This window comes from Lycium ferocissimum, chromosome 11 (assembly GCF_029784015.1).
Source record: "Lycium ferocissimum isolate CSIRO_LF1 chromosome 11, AGI_CSIRO_Lferr_CH_V1, whole genome shotgun sequence".
In the NCBI taxonomy this organism is placed as follows: domain Eukaryota; kingdom Viridiplantae; phylum Streptophyta; class Magnoliopsida; order Solanales; family Solanaceae; genus Lycium; species Lycium ferocissimum.
The window spans coordinates 41136625-41159469 of record NC_081352.1 but is presented as its reverse complement, the minus strand read 5'-3'; the positions used below and the strand labels follow the sequence as shown (position 1 = coordinate 41159469).

At 35.6% G+C, this 22845-nt stretch overlaps 3 protein-coding genes across 3 annotated transcripts; all 3 read right to left on the bottom strand.

Annotated features, from left to right (window-relative positions):
• Positions 1 to 409: 409 nt before the first annotated feature.
• On the bottom strand, positions 410 to 8929 carry LOC132036493 (bifunctional riboflavin kinase/FMN phosphatase-like). Its single transcript, XM_059426845.1, has 10 exons — positions 8830 to 8929; positions 7970 to 8156; positions 6817 to 6947; positions 6095 to 6164; positions 4445 to 4510; positions 3630 to 3784; positions 3463 to 3540; positions 2932 to 3068; positions 2360 to 2452; positions 410 to 879 (listed from the first exon to the last, which is right to left on the bottom strand). Exons 1-10 carry the CDS (start codon positions 8915 to 8917, stop codon positions 733 to 735), a joined length of 1152 nt encoding a protein of 383 aa, XP_059282828.1. The 5' UTR covers positions 8918 to 8929; the 3' UTR covers positions 410 to 732.
• Positions 8930 to 10993: 2064 nt separating this feature from the next.
• On the bottom strand, positions 10994 to 15779 carry LOC132036617 (14-3-3 protein 9). The gene is made up of 6 exons (XM_059426988.1): positions 15593 to 15779; positions 14195 to 14501; positions 13991 to 14078; positions 12524 to 12633; positions 12269 to 12417; positions 10994 to 11151 (listed from the first exon to the last, which is right to left on the bottom strand). The coding sequence occupies exons 1-6, from the start codon at positions 15663 to 15665 to the stop codon at positions 11024 to 11026; spliced, it is 855 nt and encodes a 284-aa protein (XP_059282971.1). The 5' UTR covers positions 15666 to 15779; the 3' UTR covers positions 10994 to 11023.
• A 1731-nt stretch (positions 15780 to 17510) lies between these two features.
• LOC132037629 (heavy metal-associated isoprenylated plant protein 28-like) lies at positions 17511 to 19210 on the bottom strand. The gene is made up of 3 exons (XM_059428168.1): positions 19084 to 19210; positions 18904 to 18979; positions 17511 to 18108 (listed from the first exon to the last, which is right to left on the bottom strand). The coding sequence occupies exons 1-3, from the start codon at positions 19090 to 19092 to the stop codon at positions 17738 to 17740; spliced, it is 456 nt and encodes a 151-aa protein (XP_059284151.1). The 5' UTR covers positions 19093 to 19210; the 3' UTR covers positions 17511 to 17737.
• Between the last annotated feature and the right edge of the window lie 3635 nt (positions 19211 to 22845).

The window sequence follows — 22845 nt, the reverse complement described above, 5'->3', positions numbered from 1 at the left end:
GACGTGCTACTCAACGCCTGTTCCACATGCATTTTCTCAACGCTAATTCCGCCTTCAACCGTCCAAACGTACTTCCTATAATATCTTTAATCATTTTTCGGATTAATCAATTCACTAATATTCTTTCAATCATTTTATCAAAGTCAATGCCAGCTCTTTTCTAATTGCTCAAGCAATCATATGAAAATAAAATTCAACTATGTACATGTTAAGTGACAGCTTCTTATCGGCAGTTAACATCCTCTTGATTCAGAAGAATATTCCCACTTTGCTTCCTCTGTTGCTGCTTTGGCAAGTGAAGAGAAAAGTCTGTACATATTATTTCCTAAATATAGGAGAGAGCGTAAGATAAGGAGGAATGATACAGTTATTCACATAGGACCCTGAGAATACTAAAAGAAAGACTGAATTCACCTACCATGTGAACATAGAGTAAAAGGGTAAACTGCAAACTGAACACAAAATTTCATTATTTTCAATCCACTGGCAAAGCACTAATAGTGAGTTAGTAACTATGAAATACATTGCATGGGTGATGGGACTATATTAATTTTACAGAAGAATTGGTAGGCAAGCCACTCTTCCATAAACTTCCTTGAAGAGTACGCTAGCCAGAACCAGAACCATGATCAATTTAAGTTCTGATTATCAAAATTATTTCTTGTTTTTTCCATTCTCCTTCAGGGTAACAGATGTAACTATTTGCTGTGCTAATGCCAATCAAATACTTGTTCATTTTCCATTAAGGTTGCAATCATCTTGTAAAGCAACTTCAGAAAAGAGGGACTTGAATGCACCAAGCGAGAATTCAGGCAGATTCAATGCAGCACTGGCAATTGACTTGTCTTCCTCAAGTATCTCAATTTTGTCCCATTTTCCCTGTATGAATGATTGCATGGAAAATGCTAAAATTTTAGATGAGAAATTTAAGCAAGCCAGAGTAGAGTGAGTGCTTTAAAATGTGAAGAATGGACATTAGTGATATGGTAATCAAGCAACAGCAGATCAACTTACAATCTTGGAAAAGGGTAGAAAGGAACACAAATATTTATTAATTTTGTTGTTTTTGTTAAACTAAAAAAAAAAAAAAAAAAAAAGTAGAAAGTATCCCCCTAAGCCTTACATGACCCTACACAAATTTGGAAAAGACTTAAGTTGTTGTAATGAGAAAAGTATGTTTTAGCTACAATATTAAAGCAGCAAGAGAGTGCTTTTCTATCTATGCCATGAACTTGCAAATGGACTCAGCTACAGGAACATTAATTTTGTGTTCTGACTAAGCAAGTATGAGATGCAGGCATACATATCACTGGAGTTGTCGGATCCAGCCCCATAAACATAAAGAAAGATAAAAATGAGATAAAGGTATCTAATGAAGGTTCGAGAGGTGGCTTTTGTTTTTTTCAACCTCGAGAGGTGGTTCAGTTGTTTGACGAGAAAGAAAACTTGAAGAAAAGGAGAGTTTCTCGGAAGGTAAGAAACTCTAAGGTGGTTTGATTTCTTTACTAAAAAGTAATTTCTTTTGTGGCACTACATTTATGGAGGACATGTTTTCCTTCTCCCATAAGTATGAGGCTTATTCTATTATTTATATGACAACTGAAAGAAAGATGTAGTTCCCACGGATCATCAATAAACTGCTGGTCAGTTTTACAAGGGACAACTTCAAGTTGCACAGAACTTGCCCATAAGAGCTCCAGCAGGAAGTCTGAAGGAGTATGGTTCTAGATTGGTCTAGAGGCAGAGATTTGTAGGATCTAGTTCTCATGAATAGGAACAAAAATAAAAAGTATTTGATTTTATTTGTATGACAAGAGAGAAAGAAAAATGAAGTTAGATGTGAGGGAGAAAAGAAAAAGAAATCAAGAGTGGGTGTCTTTTTATAACCGAGAATCTTCGAGTTCCGTAGCGCAGGTATAAAACTCGATGGATAATAGCCCACGACTCTCCCCTTCTCTACTTAAATATCAGGTTGTTGACATGTGCTTAACCAACACATTACATATTGGCTCTTACCACTAGACCAAAGCCCTGGGAAAAGGGGTGAGCGGTATTATAATAAGGGTATCAAAGGAAATTTATTCCGAGTGTGTATCACACAGTGAGTTTTGGGTTTCAGTCTTGAGTGGATGAGTCTCTCGAGGACTTTGTGATACTCTAACTAGCAACTCTAAGATACCCTATTATAATGGTGTTATTCTGCTCTTCTCAAGCAGTGGTTTTTCCTTAGCTCAGAAGGGTTTCCCTGTAAAAATCTCGGTATTCATTCTTTTTACTATGGTTTATTAACATCCCGATGGTAATCCTCAGGTCCTAAGTCAAGTCACTGCCAAAGTAATTTAACAACTTTCTTTATCACCTCATCGCATGATCCTCTGATGTAGCCTACAATCACAACTTCCATTTTGCAATCCTGGATCTGCTCGTCACTTGAATCAACTATACAAGCTTGCTGAAATGGAGTAGAAAAACCAACATGGTTACTTTAAACTAGGAAAACATAAGAATAAGAAATTTAAAAAAGCAGCAGACAAAAGATAAAAGAGATGAAAAGCTAATGGATGTCAGGTAGGAATTAATTACAAGCAACAACATGCATGAAGCAATTAAAATTCCTCGAGAAGATACTGGCGAACTTTTTCCTCTGCTAAAAAAACAGTGAACTTTTTTTCATTGCTAAAACACATGCACTTCCAACAATTGTGCTACATTATTTGATGCTTAAAATTAGCATGTCAAACTTTAGATAGCAGTTGTCCATTACACAAGACACATTGAGTACCGCTGCAATAGACAATCATAACAGTCATAATCTGTGTGAACGGATAAAAAAAGTATTCTGCAATATCCTTAAAACAAATAAGCTACCTAATAGGGAGAGTTACATGAGCATCCAACAGTGTCAAGTGAAGAATTGGGTAGTTTACTCACCATCTTCCTCTTAGAACTGCAGCAGCCATGTCCCCAACCAACGCCAAGAACAATCTTTATGAACTTGTACGCCTCAGGTTTTGCCCAGCCAAAATAAACACCAAAAACTTGATCGGGTAGAGATGATGGCCCATCATCTGGATATGATCTTTAGTCAGAATTTTTACTTAAAGCAAGAAGAAGCTTTAACAACAAGAAATAATGATATGATTGTAGGAGTATGGCAACCTTTTCCTCTAAAAACATGGGTTTTTACGATGTATAGCCGCCCATCAAAATAATAGCAGCAAATGTATAATTTTTGTATATTAATTATGGTATACAAAAAATATATATATTCTATACATACTTAATGTATATTTTTTTATATTGGCTAGTGGTTGTATTTTTTATTTTTTTTTACACGAGTGGCCAAATGTGTAAAAAGCCCCCCCCCCCCCCAAAAAAAATAAAGATTGTAGGAGTATGGCAAGAATTTTGAGAGTCTAATATCACAAATAAGAAGGAATCAGAGAGGCGGCCTTGTCCGACCTGCAAAATCATGGAGGAGGCCATTTTTGTACAGACCCTTGAAAGAAACAGGTTCAACCAGCAACGCATTATCTACCCCTGCAATCATTAAATGCTAAAAGTTACATCAAGCTAGCAGGACATGCCGGACCAGAGCATAAAGTAGGTATACTGGAGAAGAAACATACAGTCTTCAAATTGTGGGAGACCCCATAGTTCTGGCTTTAACTCTAGGAGTGAGCGAAGCACTGAATCAGCTATTGGATATTGATCAAATTCAGAATGGAAAGATGGCACAGCTACCACCTTCATTCCAGCAGCCTTGCCTGCCTTGACACCGATGCTGTCAAAATTATTGGTTGAAGGAATTACAGTCATATCTATTTCAGTTAGTATAAAATGATATGCTAGAATAGATCACCAGCCTTTGATGCTAAAGCAACATCAAAACTAGTAGCTTTACACGCTGCAGTAATGAAGACTTGTATGTGTAGGTACATGTTGAAGACTTATTTCAGTCCTGTCCAGAAATGATCAAAACCAAGAGGGATTTTATGGTTAAGGCCTCTATGTCCTAAAATATAGAACTCATACTCACCCCAGTTTGTGATTAATGTTTCTATTGGAATTAAAATAAGTTAATAACTTAACATGGTCGATGCACACTTAATCTCAAATTCAGTTCTCAGTCCTCAGTCCCATAAACATTGTTGGATGAAATTACTTCAGCTATCAAGTTAGTTATTAGTAGGGACAAAAAAAGAGGAATGGAAACTTATGGAGGTACATGTTAATCTGCTAAAAAGTTAAGCAGTAAGCTAATGCTAGTTATGCTGATCGCTAAAATGTGACGATGTAAGTTTGATCCTTGAGAATAGAAATACAGGCACTAACATGAAAGGTGGGACGATTTCTATCACTCACTAGCACACAACATAAGCATGCAAAGAATTCTCCAACTCAAACAATGCTAACTAGAAATGAGAAAGAAAAGACTACTTACACAGAATCCTCTATCACTAGGCAGTGAGCTGCATCTGCACCCATTTGCTTTGCAGCTTCCAGAAATCTAAAATCAATTCAAGAATTCACAGGAAATCAAAAGGCAAAATATTATCACACATGTGACATCAATTATCAACCAATAGAAAAGAAATTCAGGTCTGTCACTGATTTACGCAAATTTTGCAAGTGATTTTAGACTGATAGTAGCTTCTGAACATGTATAGATCAATCCACAAGTCCAGATTTTCTACAGGCACCAAATTGTTATTGGATCTACAAGACTTATGTAGACATTATAGGAAAAAATGAAACTTATTTTAAAACAGAATGCAGCATGTCAGTCGTGTTACCAGTATACACCAAATGAACTTTTTTTTATATAACCGAGAAAATCCCCAAGGTCAGTGGCTCATGGTCCGAAACTCGGTGGATAATGGGCCCTCTCCTCTACCCTTCTCCATTTAAATATCAGGCTTTTTCCTGCTGTTGATTCAAACCCGTGATGCGCGTCTACGCCAAACATACTTTCTTTTTGAATATATTATTCTATTATGGAAAAGCATCCAGGGGATGCAAGCCATTTTCATCCAGGGGATGCAAGCCATTTACTAGAAAGTACATTGGCCCAAGCCCCAAAGTAGACATATCCCCTTCCAAAGTGGTGGAAAGAACTAATGCTGCTAATACAACAGGAGTACTATACACCGCAACCCCAACGGGGAAAAAATTACAAGGCCAGTTGACTTATGGGCGTCAAAACTGTCAATTTATACTAGAAGAAGAATAACAGAAAGAGTATAGAGTAGAATATAAGAAGAAAAAACCTACTGATTCCTTCAAAAGCACAAAAGATGAAATAATGTGTAATTTTTAGGTAATTTTACTCCAAGGGAATAGCTCCAATTCTGCTTAGACATTGTTAGAAGATTGGAATGATTCGGCAGATTACGCCAACCATGCCACACACATTTTATGTGCAGCTATTGATGACACATTTTATGTGCAACTATTGATGACAGACTATGTTAGACTATACACACTGAAAATGGAAGCTTAGACTTCACGGGCATACTGTACCTCAAGTTGCACTAAGATATCCCAGTCAAGACTTTAATATGATTTTGCTAGTTACAAGATGCTATTTTCTGGAAAGCTTTGAATTAGGAAGTTATGAAAATTATGAAGATAAGTTGAGGGTTGAAAGGAAATATCCTAAATGAGTTTATACCAGCCCAAATTCATTTGTCAAACGCACTGGACTCAGGTGAGCTTGAGTCACTCAACTGTGGAAGACTCATGTGGGTTTTACCATCAGCCACATTAAGCGTGCATAGAAAGCCAATTGACGAGTAACATAATAACGGAAAAGTACCATATTACACTACCTTGTACTCATTTTGTTTGACTAATGCACGGATGAATGACACCATACCTAAACATGCCAAGACAATGTTTTCTTATTTTTATGAAATCAATCAACTATGCTCAATACAAATTAGGTAGGATCCGCTATATGAACCCTCGATCCATTCCACTCAATTCCAGTTCCATTTACTCCAATACTAAGTAATTTGTTTTCTTTTTAAAGGAAAATTAGAAGTTCTCTGAACTGTTCAAGGTATCACCCACAGTAGAAAGCCTAACTTACATGTCTGGAGAAGGCTTCCCTGATTTAACCTGGTCACTTCCAAGAATTACTTTAAAGTATTCTTTCCACCCTAGGGAAATGAAGAAACAAGGATTACGTTAGATTAAATACACACCTTCACAAGGAAATAACTGAAAGAAAGTTGATGTCCTGACCACGATTGGAAGGTCAAAAATGGTGACCTCATTTTGGAAGAGAAAGAAACAATTTATACAAGAATAACAATAAGATGATTCAGTAAAAATTCTGCCAGGCCTCTAAAGGGATTCATATTCTTTTACAACTAAATTTGATCTAAGGTGGATCATTGAGAAATTCAGTTATCAGTGCATACACGCAACTTGGGCAAAGATGATACCAGTAAGCATTCCGTTATGTACACCAATAATCCAACTTCCATTTTAAATACTCTTTTTATGCTTCCTCACATCCTCTCCACAAAATCAAAAGATAAAAAAGCCACGTGTGACAACAGAGAGCAGCATCCAATGAAGTGCCAAACAATGTAACAGCTGGCAGAATGAATTTTATCAGTCCTGAGGAACTGTCTTAAGGACTATTTACTTCAAAAATGACAACAGTAACTGATGAAACAAAAAAAATGAAAAGTAATGTGCAAAGGAGCATAATGAAGATAAAGTATGTTTAATTACCCCCAAAAAAAAAAAAAAAAAAGGATAAAGTACGATTCACATTAATTTCTTGATGAGTTATAGCACAACCTGCTTGGAGAGAGACTTTCCCATCTATGTTTTTCCTTATGGAGTTAGAAGCAAGGGCGAAGGGAACTTCATGCTTATGGAAATGTCTTATAAGGCGATTAGCACCAGGAAGTGCTTTGGCTTGCGACCACCTACAACAAAACAGGATAAAAAAATATATGCGAACACTTTGTTGCACATTTGTGTAATCATTGAATATCTTAAACATGTCACTGCAGGGAAAGTGATACTAGTTAATCTGTCACACCCATGACACTATGCAAGAGGATGCGCATAATTATTGTCAAATGGAGTCGACTTGTGTAGATTCTTATACTAGATCCTGTTAGTTATACAGAATAAAGCATTAATATTGCAAGACCGGTCAAAATATTAAAGATGTCATGGCAACAAGTATTTCATTCTCATCATGTCATCAACTAGAATCAGAGACATTATCACAGAACATATCAGCAGGAAGACATTAGGAATACAACTTTCTAACACGTTTTAAGGAAACGGGAAGATGCATATGGCTCTTGAAGCAACACGGAGAAGACTTGTATCCAACACATAAGAGCAATAGGAGAATGTAAAGACCATAATCCTGTTACTTATCCAATATGAGGTACAATGAAATGCAGAAATATGATGATTGTTTGTAAGAAGATGCCATCAACCAACAGAGGTGGATCCAGGATTTGAACTTTACGAGTTCGAGTTTGGAATGCTACCTCAACCTATTTGATTTACTGTGTCCGGAATCCATGTTTTAAACTAATTTAGTCGATCTTTAACACATACATAGGGTTGGAACCAAAGGTATTGGTTTGTACGCAGATGCGGATCCAAGATTTGAAATTTATGGATTCTTACAGCGACCTCAAGTCAATATACAATAATAATTGGGTTCACAGTAAAATATTAATAGATATTTAATGGATTTCTTAATACATATACAGGGTCTGACCAAAAGCTACTGAGTTCTCGTGAACCCATAAGTTATGTTGTAGATCTGCATCTGTTTGGACAAACCCATAACTAATGCACTGGGTACGCCCTTGTCAACCAACCATGCTTTTTAGTTTACAAGTGAATGTCCATGTAAGAGTACATCCAAAATAAGAAGAATCAGCTAATATAGTAAGAGACACGGTTTAAAATGCAAACTTACTTGTTATGATAAAAGGGCATGATTGCTTGGATATACTGATCGGGCGTGAGAGGAAGGTCGTAATCACTGACAATGCCGATAGCGTACTCTTTCTGGGCCATGCCCAATCTTTTCTTTTCCTTCTCCTCATCTGGCACCTTCCCATATCCAGCCAGAAATTCCTTCAAGATTTCCTTTGTCAAGTGCTCTAAAACACACATCCAGGATTTATTATCAGTGGTTACAGTCTAATACATATACACATTCTTATTACGTATTTGCCAATTTATGTGATGCACTTAACTTTTTAATCTGTTCCAAAATGAATGATACTTCTATATATTTGACAACAATTTAAGTGGCCGTTTGGCAATGAATATTTTTTACTTTTTTTCCGGAGTTGAATTCCGGTAGTCATGTTTGGCCATAAATTCCGGAATTGAAAAACATCAAAAAGTTATTTTCACTTTTTTCAGTCCAAATCACTCACAAAAATTCAAAAACAACTCCAAATTGTATTTATGGACAAACACAACTCTAATTTCCAAATATCATTTTTCACTTTGAAAACAAAAACTACTTTTTTTCAAACACTCACAATTTTCATGGCCCCTTAACTTTAAACTTCTCATTTTACCCTTATGAAATGATTTATAGGCACATAAATATGTAAGGCTTGTTTTAGATTACAAGTTTTAAGAAGTCCGTCGTTCTTTCTTGAACTCCGTGCCACTTAAACTGCATCACATAAAATGGGACGGAAGGAGTATTGAGTTGAAGTCATTGTAAAGAAGTAGATCCCAAAAAACAACAAATACTAATGCTGCAAACCCAGAATAATTAAACAAAAACAAAGACAAAGGGAGTTGAAAAAAGAGGACCTGTGCTCAAAAGGGTACCATCCAAATCAAAAATGACGGCTGAAATATGGGCCTGTCCATTGTTTTCAGCAGAATGAAGATCGCCCATTTTTGTGTTGGTAAAAAAGATTAGGCTTGTTGTGAGTATGATGACAAGATTGAGGTATTTAAAGAAATATTTTACGAATTTGAAATTGGGCAAAAGTGCTACTTAGCGTAAATTATATTAGATTGTGTGGCATCCTTTCCCGCCTTCCACTAAAGGGAGAAAGTATTTATTCGGTATTCTTATTTCCTTCAATACTGGAATGTCCAGTAAACCACCAAATAGTTATTCCGGCATATACTGAAATTCCAAATCCTTACTTGTCATCTTCTCTCTTTTTGAGTGGTGTTCCAATTGAACTAGCACTCACATCAACTAAATTAACTGGTACATTAATATACTCATCAAATAATTTTGTTTATCAAGATTTTACATAAACTGAAAAGATTCACTTTAGCGTCCCTCTGATGAAATTAGAGCATGAACTTTTCAAAATTGCCACTCCAACTTTTCAATGAGAAAACGCTATCACATATCTCTCAATATGTATGATATTATTGACTAGACTCAATGTCTGAGATATTCATTTGACTTCATAGAATAGTCCATATTATTGATGGTGTAATAAAATACCTAGAATAGTTTAGTAGTTTCATTTGGTTAAAATACTTGAAGGATTAAGATATCAGCAGCTACATGAATATGAATTATTTTCATGTTATGAAGGATGTTTAAACATATTAGTAATGGAATTGTATTAGGTCAAAATGTTTCAAATTAAACAGAGTGTTATAAATTGGTATGAAAAGAATGATACATTAAAAAGGTAACGGGAGTTGTGGGATTCCACAGTCGAAGTGGAGGGTTTAAACCTCACCAGTGGCGTATATTCCTTGCCCTCACTGTAATATATTTTTAAAAAGTCAACTAAGTAACAAAATAGTTGGATGCGTACGCTTGCTATCACGTTACAGTAGATCGGTAATAACACTCCATGCATACTAATGAATAGTTAGAACTGGATTGCAGGTAATTCATAAAGAAGTTCGGTCGATTGTGTTTATTTGAAGAGTATTGCGACGTCAAACTTATTCTTTTTTCTATTTTTCAACGGTGGTGTAGAATCGAAAGAGGACTTTGGTATTAAAGATGAGCAAGCACAGGCAAACAAACATTCCTTGTTTTCAAGCATAGGCAAATTAATTGTACCATGCTCCTTGGTCAAATATAAACAACTCGTGATGGCAGTTCGCAGAGACAAATGATAGAGAAGATACTCAATATGAATACGCAATCGTACACTCTTTCAAAACAAGCCGAGTTCAGACAAAAGTTTAACAGTTCCTCAAACGCTATCTGTCTAGAATCAATTACTTTTGGCCATATACAAGGAGGTTAGAAAGTCATTATAACCAATCAACCTCCACGCAGACGTGGAGAAAAGGAAAGGTGCAACGATCTTTCCAGGAAAAACTAACAGTACAATGCCTTGGAAAAGTCATTAGTTATCAATAGCACCTTGAAAAGTCATTCATTAAGAATCAATCTAACCCACCAATTTGTTTAAGGCATTTCGACCATTGCCCTGTCTCCATAAGCAAGAATAACTAAGCAAGCCATTTGAAAGCGACTAATTCTAGATTTTCTAATTCTTCCAATCTTTTATCTTGGATTTGGAAACATGCATAAGATCTATCTAACTAAAATGACTACTGATGCAGAGGGATAGAATAAATACTACTGGGGAAAAAGATGCCAAAAATTTATGCACCAACATACTAGTAAAAATATGCTCAGCTTAACTAAATGAAAAAGGAGAGAATAATATAAAATTAGTGACCCTGTAATAAGGTTGGGAGGACAAACAAAGAGCTGATGTCCTCCATTTGGCTGCGGCAGTCATCTGAAAAATAAAACCACCTAAAGACCAATCCAATCATCTAAAGACTGAAACAACTCACTATACGGAGAGGAAATAGCACAAGGATACAAATCACACATGCTGAATTGCAGACAATTAACATGTAAAGAAACTGACATGACATGCCCTTAATATAAGTATCTACTAAGACGTGTATCCTCATCTTCACACCTTCAAATACACATGGTAGTCCTAACCATAGGCCCATTCACTGCAAGAACACAACAAAATATTATGGTTTGGAATGACTAGGTAATTAAATTACTACCTAGAAAAATCGAAAATTTACTCAGCCAAAGCACCATATTTAAAGAACCTACCTCTGCATCTCCACCTCCACCTGCTTTGTTTGTGGCATCTCCCTTTTGGGCATCTTCTGTGAAAGGGAAACATATTAACAAGGCAGAAAGTTAATTTCCCCTCTGATTCAGTAAATTAGGCAATCTGTTCAGCTAGACCAACTACCCAACATTGTCATTAATGTCACATTTTTTAAGCCTCGTCAGAGTATCCATTGCAGTGTTAAGTATCATATATTTCTAAAGGAAACATTTACACACTGGGGAAAAGCATTTTGGTTGAAGGGCACATGTAAACTAAATGGGAAAAGTTGTCCAAGTACACTGTCAAATTGTCTGATCTCAGCGCCTTAAATACAAGCACATATCAAGATTCAAACTGAAGGCTAGCACCGAAAAAGAACATAAAGGAAAACTCTAGGTCAATCCTATGTCAGGAAAAGCACTCCATGACATAAGATATCACCCTTCAAGAACTAATCCTTCCTTGTCTGTAAGTGTTTTATAATCACAAAGGCATCTCTTTCTCCCATACAAAGATAACAAAAAACCTATCATAAGTCTCATAAGAGAGAGCTGACAAATCCAAGACAGAAGCAATGCCACACTTCTTGCTTATCACCCTAGACTTATTTTCTGGAACTGGTGAGTTAGCAGTACAATGCACTCCAAAGCTCTCCTAATGCCATCTTTTATTTTTGATAACCTAGAAATCTCTAAGGGACAGGTGGCACACAATTCAAATCTCGGTGGATAATAGCCTTGCCCTTCTACCTTCTCCACTTAAATACTAGACTTTTTCTGTGGCAGGTTTCGAACCCATGAGGCGTGTTGCCTAACCCGCACATCATGTGCTGCGCTCTTACCATTAGACCAAAGCGCGGGGGGAGTTCTATTAATGCCATCTAAAAGGTTACAGAACCAAATTAGTTTGTTCTGTAGACATCTCACATATGTGATTCAGCTGTCAAAACCACTGAGGAAGCATAGCAACTAATAGCAGAAAAGACAGGCAAAATATTCCAACCAAGCCTGATAATAGAATTTTCAAGCTAAAAAGGGATAGTAATAAGAAACAAACAAACAAACACATAACAAAGTGCCGTTTGTCAGGTAAATTTATGAACACTGACAAAATCCTAGATTATACAAACACCAAGGTGACATAGGATATTAGGATGAGTCAAAACATACCTGCATCCTCTGGAAGATCAGAAGTCCACAAGGTGAGATTGTCCCTTAGAAGCTGCATAATCAAGGTGCTGTCTTTGTAAGAATCCTCATTCAGGCTATCCAGCTCAGATATTGCTTCATCAAAGGCCTGCTTTGCCAGATGGCATGCCCTGGAGAAAACAGATTATAATCAACTACGCCTAGAAACAGGTATGGACCACCGATTAAAGAAAAGGTATGGATGGCTTCAAGAAGATGAAAATCCAACAGACAAACCTTTCAGGTGAATTCATGATCTCATAGTAGAAAACAGAGAAATTCAAAGCCAATCCCAATCGAATGGGATGAGTGGGTGGTAATTCCGCCTCTGCAGCAGTTGTAGCTGACTGCACAAGGTTTAGAAAAAAACAAATAAGTGGAAGCAGATAGCGTATATATATGTTGCCAAACTACTAGGGAATTCAATATCTAAATGCGACAAGGGAATTGGAGAATACCAAATACCCCAAATTGTGGCACAAACTGCATTGGTTTATAAAACATATTTAGAATCTGTAAGATCGTAAGATCGTAATACCACGTCTATGAATTTTAAACCCAAGTAACCCACATTGTGGCACATACAAGAATGGGGATGCAGCCTACTAGTAGCTACTCTGACCCGCATCAGTTGATGCAGGTTCTAATCCATCAAAACGGTCAAACTTTTATCTTCCTCCCACTATTCACGGGCCGATCACTACCCAAAAAAAAGTTTTTAAAAAAAAAATGGGGCACAGACCATGCTGGTCGAAGAGGCCTGTGCTAATACCGAAAGTACCTCAATTGGAGCACGAACTAAGATGGTTTATAAAATATAAATAAAATGTTAAACAGAAAGAAAGGAAAAAAAAAAAAGAATCTACTACAAGACATCTTTTTTTTTTTGACAAGTACAAATCTATTATAAGACAGTTAACACCATGTTTATGTCGTTTTCTGCATCTGACAACTGGAAGAAAACAGGAATTGCACTAGGAGTGAGGAACCATTGCTCATGTGGCAACGAGGGCAAAAAGTCAAACTCATCGGTGAACGCGCGCTATGCATCTCAGAACATAAAAGAAAATAATTCCATAACAAGAGACAATTATGCAGAGTACTCCAGCAGAATTACTCAGTTAAATCAATATAACAGAAACTGAAGACAGGTACTAATTTATTTTAAGACAAGTTTTTGAACAAGCAAACTCCTCTCCCTTTGCAAGTCATTAAATTGTGAATCAACAATTCACTGATAACTAACCCTACTTTTACCCTTCAACCTTTTATTGATTGTCTACTTCAGAATTGCTATGAATCACTATTATCATATAGCGGACTATTTTTTATTACAGATTGGAACAGAGGCAAGGGAATCAGATTAAATTACCAAGAAGATTCAAGGGATTAACGATCTCATCTGTGACATTTTCCACTCAGAACATCAACCCATTCAAAATCCCAACACTTCTATGTATCAAAAACTCTTCTTTTTTTATTTTATTTTTGTGTGTGTGTGTGCGTGTGGTGGTGGGGTGGGGGGTGATAAAATGCATCAAAGAAACCAATCTTCAATGAGAATGATATATTCAAACAGTTGCAAAAATAAAAGAAGCTTTGATACATATTCAAACGCTTAAATCAAGAATAAGGGGGAAGCACCGGAGCTGACATATGTGTCACTGTATTTTCAAGAAGCCAGGACACAAGCAAACCATATACCTGATATGCTTTCAACGAAAGCTCAGCAACCTCTTTTTTGTCATTGCCAGCTTTAAATTCTGCAAGATAACGATAATAGTCCCCCTTCCTGCAGGCAGAGACAAATCAAGTTGGCCAAAATAAATAACTCCGCTGTTCTCAACTTCCCAAACCAGCATATATTTTGAACCCAAACTGACAACACACAAAAGTCAGAATCCTCACATCTTGTGGTAAAACACAGTTGATTCGCCTGCAGTACAAGAAGGAATCAGATGCTGATCGATGACCACCATAATGTCATTGCAAATGTTGGTGAGCTCCGACTCCACCTTTTGCCGGTACTCCTTGATTCGCTTGGCATTTACCTCATTTCCCCTAGATTCTTCTTTCTGCTCAATAGAGGACAAGATCCTCCAAGATGCTCTCCTAGAACCTACCACATTCTTATAACCAACAGAAAGAAGATTCCTTTCCTCGACAGTCAACTCAACATCTAGATTTGCTACCTTGTTCATGGCCTCAACCATTTCTGTACAATAATTCACAATTCCTTAAAAATATTATATCTCAACCAATTACATAAAACATGAAGCCTAGTTACATTTTCCTTACATTTAACCAAACAGGTCAATAAAAGGTAAATCTGTGTAAAAATTCCAAGCAAATAAGGAACATTTGCTTACATATTAATTCTTAATAAATCACAAGCATCAACTTTTGCATCTCAACATAATTCTAAATTCCGAGTAACCGGACATAGATTTATGAGTAATTCAACATTACTCAAGAAAATCAACTATCTCCGTTACTAAAGTCCTACAATCTACATAAATGATTAGAGGCTAATTATTCTTGCATTTAGCCAAAGTTTATAAGCAAGAGCATCTGTGTTAAACAGCTGATTTAACCTAAGTTGCTCGGACTCTCCAAAAATACACTACTTTTGGAGGATCCGACACGCACCCGTCCGATATTTTGGAAGAGTCCGAATAACACAGGATTTAACTCCGTTTGCTAATATATGAAACCTTAAGACATCGGAAGCAACAAGTGCAGCGCATCTCAACGAAACTTAATATTTTGAGTGCATATACCTCACTATCAGTTTTCATTTTTTAAAAGTTCTCTGAGTAATCCAGATGAAATTCTTCAAATTTAAGCATATAATCAACAGCAAATAGATTTATGAGTAATGCAACATTCTTCAAGCAAATCAACCATCTCCGTACTAAAATCCTTGAAGGTACTAAAAGTCCTACAATCTACATAAATAATTAGAGGCTAATTAATATTGCATTTAGCCAAAAGGTAATCTGTGTTAAACTGCAGATTTAACTCACGCATTGCTAAACATCGAAAGCAACAAGTGTAGCGCATCTCTCAAATGAAATTTATATTTTGAGTAACAGATAAAATCACTATCAGTTTTCATTTTTTTTTATTTTTTATTCAAGTCCTCAAATTTAAGCATGTAATCAAAAGGAACAAAAACATAAATAGATCTACACACACACGGAGAGGCTAATTAATATTGCATTTAGCCAAAGGTAATCTGCTGATTTAACTCCGTTTGCTAAACATCTAAAGCAATGAATAGATCTACAAAGGAGAAACCCTAACCATCATAGCGTTCGGCTTGCTCAGCAAGCTTAGCAACGTATACAAAGTTCTCACGTTCTTTGGATGAAGCCATGTCCGATCTCTCTTTCTTTCTCACAGATTGAAAATCAAAGATATTTTCTAAAGGGAGATTTTTTTGCCCTTTATTCTCCCTTTTTGCTTCTCCGGTCTCTCTGTATGTGTGTGTGTGAATGTGCTTTGTTGGAATGACTGATTTTACGGCTCAGTAGCACAGTAGAGTGAAGAAAATTTTATCAAACAAGGGCTTATGAGAAAGGGAAATACCACTTTCCTTCCTTTTAACTTTTGTTTTCTACTGGAATACCCCCAGAAAAGTTCATATCAAGCTTTACCCCCACAGAATAAATGCTTTAAATGATTGTCCTGCTAGTTCGGGGCAATTTGCACGATTGTCCTTATTCGGGAGTGGTCTTTAATTTTGTCTTTCACTTAAAATATCCCAATTTCAGCTCTTCGAAAAAAAATTAAAAATTATTCGGGTAAAAGAAATTAAAGTTAAAACTTTTGTAGACTTCCACTAGGTGTAAAAAAAAAAAAAAAAAAAAAAAGCAAAATCTGCCTCATAAGGCAGACTTTTCACGAAGCCTTACCTTTTTAATTTTTTTTTGATTGAGTGGGGTTCAAACCCAAAACCTTGGGGTATTTTCGATCATTTTTTTAAGCGAAGAGCAAATATTAAAGACCAGCGCATTTGAAGGGCAATCCGTGTAAAAAAAATGGCTAATTCGTGATCGTGACAAACAAGACAATGTTGGGTCGATCAATTAAACATCTTGATTTCTGGTAAATTACATATTAACATTTCTTTCTTGTCATAGTTAAGCATATGCACTTTGGTGATCTAGCTTATAAAATATGACCAAATGTACAGGTTTTATATATTTATACGTATAATACACATAAACAGTGTATAGGTTTTGTCTATTTCGGCCATATCGATAAATAAATTTCACGGAACTGTACATATTGGTAAGTTTCCCAAAAAAAAAAAAAAACAATATGACTTTAGGAAGTATAATATTTTCATATGTGTCTTAGTGTATTGTAGATTCATAATATTTCAAGTTTTATTTCCAAAAAAAGTTTGATATATTACAGGAAATGTCAAGTTTTAAACACCAGAATAAAACTTAGTCGGAAGCCATTATTCAAGGCATAGCCGAAGTTCATAATTTTTTTGTAAGTTTGTCATTTTGAAACACTTAAGACAAGCATGGTTGAAGTTTGCGTGAGTTAGCTCGGCAATTCCTAACTTCACACATGTATGAAGTTTGAATTACCAATGTTTGAAGTTTCAGACATTTATGTTCGAAGTTAAAAGTAGTTTATATAGCCGGTCTTCATCTTGCTAAATACTTTCAAGTTTTTTCAGTGGCCACTTAATTTAAATTTACTTTTCAGTTTCGAAATCCAAAACCACTTCCTCAACCTTGTAGCAATGATGATTTTCAGATGACCGCTTTATTTTTTCACTCAAACAGTGACTCAAACTCGATTTTAGCTCCAAATAATAACACCCAAGGAATTTCAACACGAAATATGCAGCAACTTTGAATTTTAAGCTAGTTATTTTAATTTTCCAAGAACCCCAACTGTAGACAGTTTTAATTTTTAAGCTTCACAGCCAACCATTCAAACTAGCAAGTGAAACTCGATTTTCAGCCCAATCACATGGCCCCAATCAATTTCTCAATCAACAATATCCAAAGATTCAAAATACACTATCAATGTAACTAAAGAGACCTTGTTTCCATAGTGTCACATTTCAAACTGACATTTCACGAGTTCGAATTACAATAATCTTATATTCATTAATATCTAATTGGATCTTTCATGTTTTTCCCATAATAATATCAAAAGATTCTTTTATCATTATTATACACAAGTAATTCGACAAATGCAGTAGATATAATTAGTTATGCACCATAATCCTTTAAGAAAGTAAATTGGAAGCTTGCATCCTTTCAAAAATATTACTGAAAAGGTTACATACTACACACTTAACACTTGATAATTGAGTCTATAGGTACCAGAAGGTATTTTTCTTTCAACCTTCAAGAAGAAAAAGGTGAAAAAAGAAAAACTCAAAGGGAAATTTTGGTTTCAACCAACAAGATTAATTAATCACATAATGGAACAACCATGAGGATTCTCATCACTAAATGCATCACCAGCTCTGCTACCAAAAGTATTTGAATTTCCCCTATAAAGGCTATAAGCTCGACCATAGTTGTCATAGCCGTGTTTGCGGTAGTTATAATCGGAGGCTGGTGGCTCTCCAGTGTAATAAGTTGACGGACCACCACAGCCTTGTTGATGATAATAATGATCAGTGACAAAATTTGGGTTATTTCTCATCTCAGGATTATGAGGAAATTGCCATATTTCAGCTCTTTTACCAGTTCTCCTCACTGTCTTAAGTATTTTCTTTTGGTCTGCCCATCCTGCTACTGTCACCTTTTGCATGGCCATATCTATTTCTACACTATCAACACCTGAAATTTGCCATAAAAAAGAATCACAAACTTAGATACTTTAATTTAGCCCATACTATTTCGAATTGAATCTCATCATTCTTTTCTTAATTTAACATCGCCAACGATACAAAATAATTTTTGTCAGCATAATTCAACCCCAAAAACTAGCTTAAGGATTGTTCAAAATCATATGAGGAGTCCAATTTTTCTTACCACAACAGAAATAAGATTTAACATCACAGCACGCCCAGTACTGAACAGTGGCGGAGCCAAGATTTGCGATAAGGGGGTTCAAAATATGAAGAAGTAAACACTCAAAGAAGCGGGGGTTCAACATCTATCATAGATACATAAAAAATAATTTTAACCATGTATAAACAGTGTAATTTTTCCGCCGAAGGATGTTCGGATGAACTCCCTTAGCCGTATGTGGCTCCGCCCTGGTACTGAATATCTTGGAGCGTGGGTGGACAATATAAGCTGAGGGACCCAATATTAGATAAACAATAAATTGGAAAGAGCCTGAGTTTAATACCATGAAAAGAAAATGGATATCGAGCCTAACTTAACCCCAAACATTAGCTCACGTGAGTATTAAAAACCATATAATTAAAAGTTCAATTTTCCTTCCTACAACTGTGTGAGATTCAACACGGTCGCCTAAAGGTAGCCACATCCTAAAAATATTATGGCAAGTTACGTGCTACAACAACAGGTTAAAATATTTATATCGATATATAATGTTAAATTATTTATACTGACAGTATATTATGTAATTAAGTTAAATCATTATTTCTCTTAGAGGTATATTACCTTTAACTTTCTCGAGAGATTTTCTGACCTTGCTCTCACATCCGGCACAACACATATGTACTCTCATCTCTGTCATCTGTACTCAACCAAAAGATAATACTTTAAAACACATAAAATTGGTTTAACTATTTCTCTCCGAATGAACAATTAGACAGAAAAGATACAGGAGATGGTAATTACCGTTGTCATCTTCAAGCTCTTAAACCTTAGGTTTCTTTCTTTCTTTCTTTAGATACAAATAAAATATAAAGCTGCTGCAATGTACCGTTTAATTAGTTTCCAACCTTGGCTTATAAAGACTTGAAAGTCTATAAGTAATTATTTCATTCCTCCTTCCCCGCATTCTCTCCTACATAGAAAATAATATGTGCACCGACTTTTATCTTCTCTTGCCATTGTAGCAACAAAGGATGCAAGTGGGAATATTCCTATGGACGAAGAAGACGTTAACTGTCGATAAGAAGCTGTCACTTAACATGTAACATAGTTGAATTTAATATGATTGCTTGAGCAATAATAAAGTTAAAAGAGTCTTGACTTTGATAACATGTGTAATGAAACAATATTGTAGTCTAGTAAAATAGGAGTATATCTGTATATATACATTTCTTAAAAGAATAGTGAAACAGAGTAATGCAGATAATGATATAGTACTCGCCCGTTCACTTTAATATCACGCTTCGTTTCTCGAGATAATTCTCGAAGCTAAATTGATTTAGATTAATTCGATATTTTAAAAATAGAATTTTGGATGTTCGAAACTATACAAAAAATACGATGAGTTGTAATTCCTCTCATATTAATATGATGAAAAAACACATTTTAAAATGTTGGTCAAAGTTCATATAATTTGACTCTCGAGAAACGGAACGTGACAAGTAAAACTGAAAGGAGGAGTATAATATACTGGCACAAAAGATATTGTAGAAAGTACATAGGGCGGAAAGTGGACGGTTGAAGGCGGAATTAACGTTGAGAAAATGCATGTGGAACAGGCGTCGATTGCGATTTTAGCTTCCCCCATTGTCGCACACGTCTACTGTTGACGGGCATTGCTACTTTGCTGCTTCAATAAAACGTCTTCTAGTACAATTTGTAACATAATTTGTAATATTAAAGTGAAATTATAAAAATCGATATTTGAAACTTGAAATTTAAATAGGACTTCTTATTAATAATTTATTCATTGTTTTTTCGTGTACCATCCGCAAAATTATTCCTTATTAATTATTATCCGAGTTACTACCCATAAAATTATCGTGAATCTAGAGAAGGCTTGTAACTTTTCAAAAAATTTACAACCTCAAACCCATTTCAACAAGTTAATTCTCACGTTATTCACTTCATGTTGTAATCAACGGAACCAAACCGTTGCCACGGTTATGCTATAGTTCTTCCTATCTTCACTTCAGATCTTCTTAATTACGTCCATATTTCTTGTCTCTTGCAAGTGCATGTATATGTTTGATCTTTTTAATCTTTTTAACTCTCTCTGGGTTCATCAATCTACAAAAGCATCATTCAAACACATTATTCGCTATCAAAACTCACTTAAAGGGGCTAAAATCTATCTATATAAATTGGGATTTTTAAATCAAAATAATTCTTAACTAGAAGAGGAACTTTTTGGCAAATTTTCACCAGAAAATGACCAAAATGACTTAAAGACCGTTGTGACGAGATCGCAACATCCAATATAATCCACCTAACATGCAACCAAAGATGGGCGAGGATGAAAATTACATAAAGGAGTCAGGAGTGATATTATGGTTAGAAAAATTACTCTATTTGATTTTTGTATTTTTAATGTATTAATACTATAAGTTTGATGACCTTCTATGGAATAAACAAGAGAATTCAACTTTCAATGTGGTGCCACCAAGCCATACATTAAGCCAAAACGAATTTGGTTATGCTTTCGCCGATGACTGTTGCTCACAAGTGTTCCCATCACACTAACATGTTTGTTAAACAAGTGAGGCTTTCCTTATAGGTATTACTTGTAGAGTCATGAATGCCAAGATTCTTAATTATTCAATTGCATGGTCTTGTTGAACCAAGATTCCACAGTACACGCTCTTCACAAAAATTCATCATTCGTCCTTATAGCTATTGGAGTTCCAGAGCAATGAGCAACCTCGCGCTCATACGGAACCCATTACCTTCTATCCATTATCCAAATAAATTCATCAGCAAGAACATTAATGCTTTTAATGTGATGAAAACTGATGCTAAATCATTTTGCCCTACACTCTGGTTCCCCATACTCTTGCATCGTCCAAATATCAACCGCTTGGCTATCTTCGGAGGAGCAATCCACAAAACAAGGTGACTCCTCTGGCACAAATAAAACTACAGGAAACCAAAATTCTCAACTAAACTTTAGATGGCAACATCATCTCCCAAATATAATATACTTGATAACAACTCAGAATAATTGAAGCTGAAAAAGAAATTGTGAGTGGCTTGCAAAGTTGTACCTTCAGCTTGCGGGGTCAAATCTTAATTGCAGCCTAAGAATACAAGTATTTGCAGAGAATAACTGGTATTTGATTCTGCTCCTACTATTCTGCACAAAGGTGCAAAGTTTCATTGTGTTCATGTTGATTCGTTTTTTTTTTTTTTTGAATTGGTGCATGTTGATTCAGTATTGGACTAAGAGTATGTTCTGACGAAGTACAGTTATAAGCTAGTCATCGCATTAATTCACTCTATGTAGTGTTCTGTTGCAGAACTAGTAAAATTAAAGCAATGCTATATGGGAGCTACCAGACAAAGAAACCCAAACAATTTCCTTTATATAAGAAAAAATATTTCAGCAAATAGTGGCTGCATGAACTTTCTAGTGCATCAGAAAAACCCGAAATAAAAATGCATGTTAATGGCAACTGCAATTGAAATTTATCAGCAAATACAGAGGATAAACTCCTACTGGGAAGATGTAGAAGAGAATAGGAAGACGAAGGAACCAGCAAGCATTAGTGAATCACACCCTGTGGTAAGATCAATACAATATGAAGAAAGAAATTCTCTAACAAAGCATATGATTAAAAACTACGGTTTTTTGATAAGTTATATATATAGGGTACCAAGATGGTACAGAAAAAGGTAAAAAAATAAAAAATAAAAAATCAAACAGAGTCCAAACAAGCAGCTGACTACACTTCCCTTCTTGACAAATCCAAAAAATCTATGTATTAAGCTAATGTGTGCAGACATCTATACATATTTCTATAAGTGGTTTTCGGTATTTTATTATAAATTCATAACAGTGGTCTTTGTGCCAGCTTGCACGCACCTACTACCTCCCACCATCAAAAGTAGCGGGTAACTCTGTCCATTAAGACTTGGACAAATGAGAAGAACCCGAGACTAATTCCACTTGGACCTACTACCTCCATTTGGATTTGAACCTGAGACCTTATGATTCCTAACCTACTTCATTGACCACTAGGTCACACCCTTGAGTAAGTGATTTTCAGTATTACCACTAAGTGTCCTACAACTGACAAATTGGCTAGAAGAGGTAAGTCAGTTTTTCCTTCATATTTCAACACGATGGAAAAATCACACAAGGTTTCGAAGTGGTTTCAGTATTACCATTTAGCATCCTATAACTGACAAATCTGGCTAGAAGCCATAAATTAGTTCTTTTTTTTTTTTTATTGTTAAGAGAAGTGGTAAGTCAGTTTTTTTTCACCATATTTCAAGATAGATGGACACACAATGCTTGGAAGTATCATGAACCCAAAACATCTACCTAGAAAGTAATTAAAACCTGAGATGCACTTACTGACTCCTCCCCAAAACTTTGACCTTCGATACATCAAAGGAGGTCTACAGTGTCAACCTGAGCCCTGAATGCAAGGTCAAGTTTGCATGATATTGAAAAGATTCCAAAACAAGAACAAATTTCATATGCATAAGGAATCAACATCTTAA